Source organism: Poromitra crassiceps, assembly GCF_964638095.1.
Source record: "Poromitra crassiceps genome assembly, chromosome: 9".
Taxonomy (NCBI): domain Eukaryota; kingdom Metazoa; phylum Chordata; class Actinopteri; order Beryciformes; family Melamphaidae; genus Poromitra; species Poromitra crassiceps.
The window spans coordinates 33,422,597-33,426,140 of NC_139630.1; the positions used below are offsets into that span (position 1 = coordinate 33,422,597).

A 3,544-nucleotide genomic window follows, 5' to 3' on the forward strand; every position below is an offset into this window, starting at 1 on the left:
TGTATATGGAGCAGTTAGACCGACAACATTAAGATACTTCTTACAGCTTAATGCATCAATAGTTTAACACCCTGAAAAGAACCATTCTTCCAAATGAGTACGTTGGATACAAAAGATTTTACGACTAATACCTCTACTTTAACTTAAGCACACTTTTGAATCCATTACTCCATGTTACTAAGCTGTTTAAAGTTTGGGTTATGAAATAAACATGCTGGTTATATAATTATTGCCCTCTGAATAACCCATCAGCCATCGTACATGTCTCAGAGGCTGAACAGCAGGAAACATATATGGTGGTGACAGCGGGATACGACCTTGTTGGCTAACTCAGAGCATGTACTGTACTAAGAGCACATATCATCCTTATACACGTCTGTACTAAGAGCACATATCCTTACACACATCTGTACTAAGAGCACATATCATCCTTACACACGTCTGTACTAAGAGCACATATCCGTACACACGTCTGTACTAAGAGCACATATCATCCTTACACACGTCTGTATTAAGAGCACATATCATCCTTACACACGTCTGTACTAAGAGCACATATCATCCTTACACACGTCTGTACTAAGAGCACATATCATCCTTACACACGTCTGTACTAAGAGCACATATCCTTACACACGTCTGTACTAAGAGCACATATCATCCTTACACACGTCTGTACTAAGAGCACATATCATCCTTACACACGTCTGTACTAAGAGCACATCATCCTTACTGTACTAAGAGCACATATCATCCTTACACACGTCTGTACTAAGAGCACATATCATCCTTACACACGTCTGTACTAAGAGCACATATCCTTACACACGTCTGTACTAAGAGCACATATCATCCTTACACACGTCTGTACTAAGAGCACATATCATCCTTACACACGTCTGTACTAAGAGCACATATCATCCTTACTGTACTAAGAGCACATATCATCCTTACACACGTCTGTACTAAGAGCACATATCATCCTTACACACGTCTGTACTAAGAGCACATATCATCCTTACTGTACTAAGAGCACATATCATCCTTACACACGTCTGTACTAAGAGCACATATCATCCTTACACACGTCTGTACTAAGAGCACATATCATCCTTACTGTACTAAGAGCACATATCATCCTTACACACGTTTGTACTAAGAGCACATATCATCCTTACTGTACTAAGAGCACATACCCTTACTGTACTAAGAGCACATATCATCCTTACTGTACTAAGAGCACATATCCTTACACACGTCTGTACTAAGAGCACATGTCCTCCTTACTGTACTAAGAGCACATATCATCCTTACTGTACTAACAGCACATGTCCTCCTTACACACGTCTGCAGAGACCCATGTGCTGAACATGTCGTCTTTGCTGCCAATAGGGCCTCATACTGTAAATAAAGGAGTGTAATCTCACTCTCTCTGTCTGTCTCTGAATATGGCATAATGTTCAGTATGATGCCAGCATGACATCATCAGTGGGACTCTAATGACATCACTGATGATGTCACAATACCCCTGACATCACTGATGATGTCAGAATTTATGACATCACTGATGACATCAGTGGTTTGGTGTGTGTGTGTGTGTGTGTGTGTATCTCTTGTGTGTTTGTGTTTGTGTGTGCATGTGTGCCTGTCTGCCTCTTATGTGTGCGTGCGCACGTGTGTGTGTGTTTGTGTATGTCTGCATCACTGATGATGTCACAATGCCTCTGACATCACTGATGATGTCACAATTTATGACATCACTGATGACATAATCACTGGGACTTTATGTGTGTGTCTGTCTCTTGTGTGTGTGAGTGTGTGTGTGAGAGTGAATTTATGACATCACTGAGGATGTCTTCAGTGAGACAGACAGACAGAGCCCTAGCTCTGTTTTATAGATATATAAATATATAATTATAATATATATAAATATAGATATTGCAGTGTTTCCTGTTGTGTTGTGGGTTCTGTGCTATTTTGCTGCCTGTGAATAAAGAACTGCATTTCCCATGATTCACTCTGGCATGCCGGTGATCACATACATCAGATCAGCAATACGTCATTTTGTAGTTCGCTCTCAGGCCGTTTTAGGGGGAAACCCGTCATAGGAAAAGACTGTAAAATAAGCCAAAAACTATTTAAAATGCTTGAAATTAATATCGGTATGCCGAAGGGTTGCCGTGTTGTTGCTTTCACTAACAATAAATAATAATAATAAAAAAGGATCTGCAATGTTTTTTTAATAGAGTAGGGGCGACACGGTTATGTAACCTGGTGGAACATCATCAATGGGCTGGATACAGCGTTCATAAGGCAAGTACTGAACTAGCCACATATTAGCTTGCTTCAAAGCTTCTCCCCCCTCCCCCGACAGTCAAAAAGCCTGTTGCTATTTTGCTGAAAAACTGCCAAGAGATCAGCTAAACGTTAGCTTGCCCCATTTTCTTATGTGGAGAGGCAGCCACACCAAACTCCATTCAGAAATCTGGCAACTACAATGGGAAATTAAAATACAGTACCACCAGAACACAATTTACAAACCTTACGAATCGTTACACGCTACTCTCCGCGATTCGGCATGCATATCTCCCAAGAAGCACTTTGTGAATGTAACATCTCCTGTTTGGAAGTGGTTCGCTGTGCCGCTAAACTACCAGCGGGACCGTAGTGCCAGTTCTGATGTACAGGGTCATTGCACGCAAGCTGTAGAGGTGCAGCTCGTCTATACAACCAAAGAGAACACAAACAAGCAACGAAAGACTGTTGTCCCAGCAATACGACCACACACCAAGCCTTCGAGATGGAACGGTGACCACGTTATGCTTAGCAGCACCGTGTGTGTGTGTCTAATGACTTTTTGCCACATGCCCAAACTGGGCCTGAGCACGTGTTCCAGCTATACAGAGTCAACCGTTGCCAACTCATGTGACTCCACGGGAATTGCGGACGCTTGCGGTGGTTCTCTTTGGGTTTGGGCCTTTTTTTTTGGAGTATTGTTTAGCGTTAACAGCTCGTCTAACTGCGCGGCCATCGCGAACCGCGGTGGCGGGCCTTTTGGGTTTCGGGACCTTTTCGGAGCCTTGAAGATCTCAAATTTCATCTCGCCTGCGATATGGCCACACGTACAAACCTGCTGCATGTTGGTGTAGGTGTCGTAGCAAAACAGGAGAGCGGCGACGAAACCAAACGCCGCGCCCGCCATGAGACCGGCGTCCCCGGTGGAGTGCATCACAGTGACCGCCGACGCGGCGAGGTGCAGGACAGCACCGGTGCCGCCGCGGAGAAGATCGCCCCAGACGCATTTGGCCCCTTGGCTCCGGATGTCGACCTCTGCCATGGAGAACAATAAGGCCATGGCCAGGAGCATTTCACTGAGGGCCACCGCAGAGTATTTGCAGAACGCAGTCAGTGTAGTGATGGAAGTAGCAAAGCATATTATGATGATGAAGCTGATGAGTATTTCTGCAACCAGTATAATCCCTTTTTGGGTCTTCAGGAATGCTGTCAGCTGCTCATAGTAGCTGGGCTCAGTTTGATCAGCCAT

At 44.1% G+C, this 3,544-nt stretch overlaps 1 protein-coding gene across 1 annotated transcript; it reads right to left on the reverse strand.

The window, feature by feature from the left end:
- Positions 1-412: 412 nt before the first annotated feature.
- Positions 413-3,544, reverse strand: LOC310782273 (proteolipid protein 2-like; the record flags this gene model as incomplete). Its single annotated transcript, XM_083642950.1, has 2 exons — positions 413-446; positions 3,069-3,544. The coding sequence occupies 2 exons, from the start codon at positions 3,542-3,544 to the stop codon at positions 413-415; spliced, it is 510 nt and encodes a 169-aa protein (XP_083499076.1).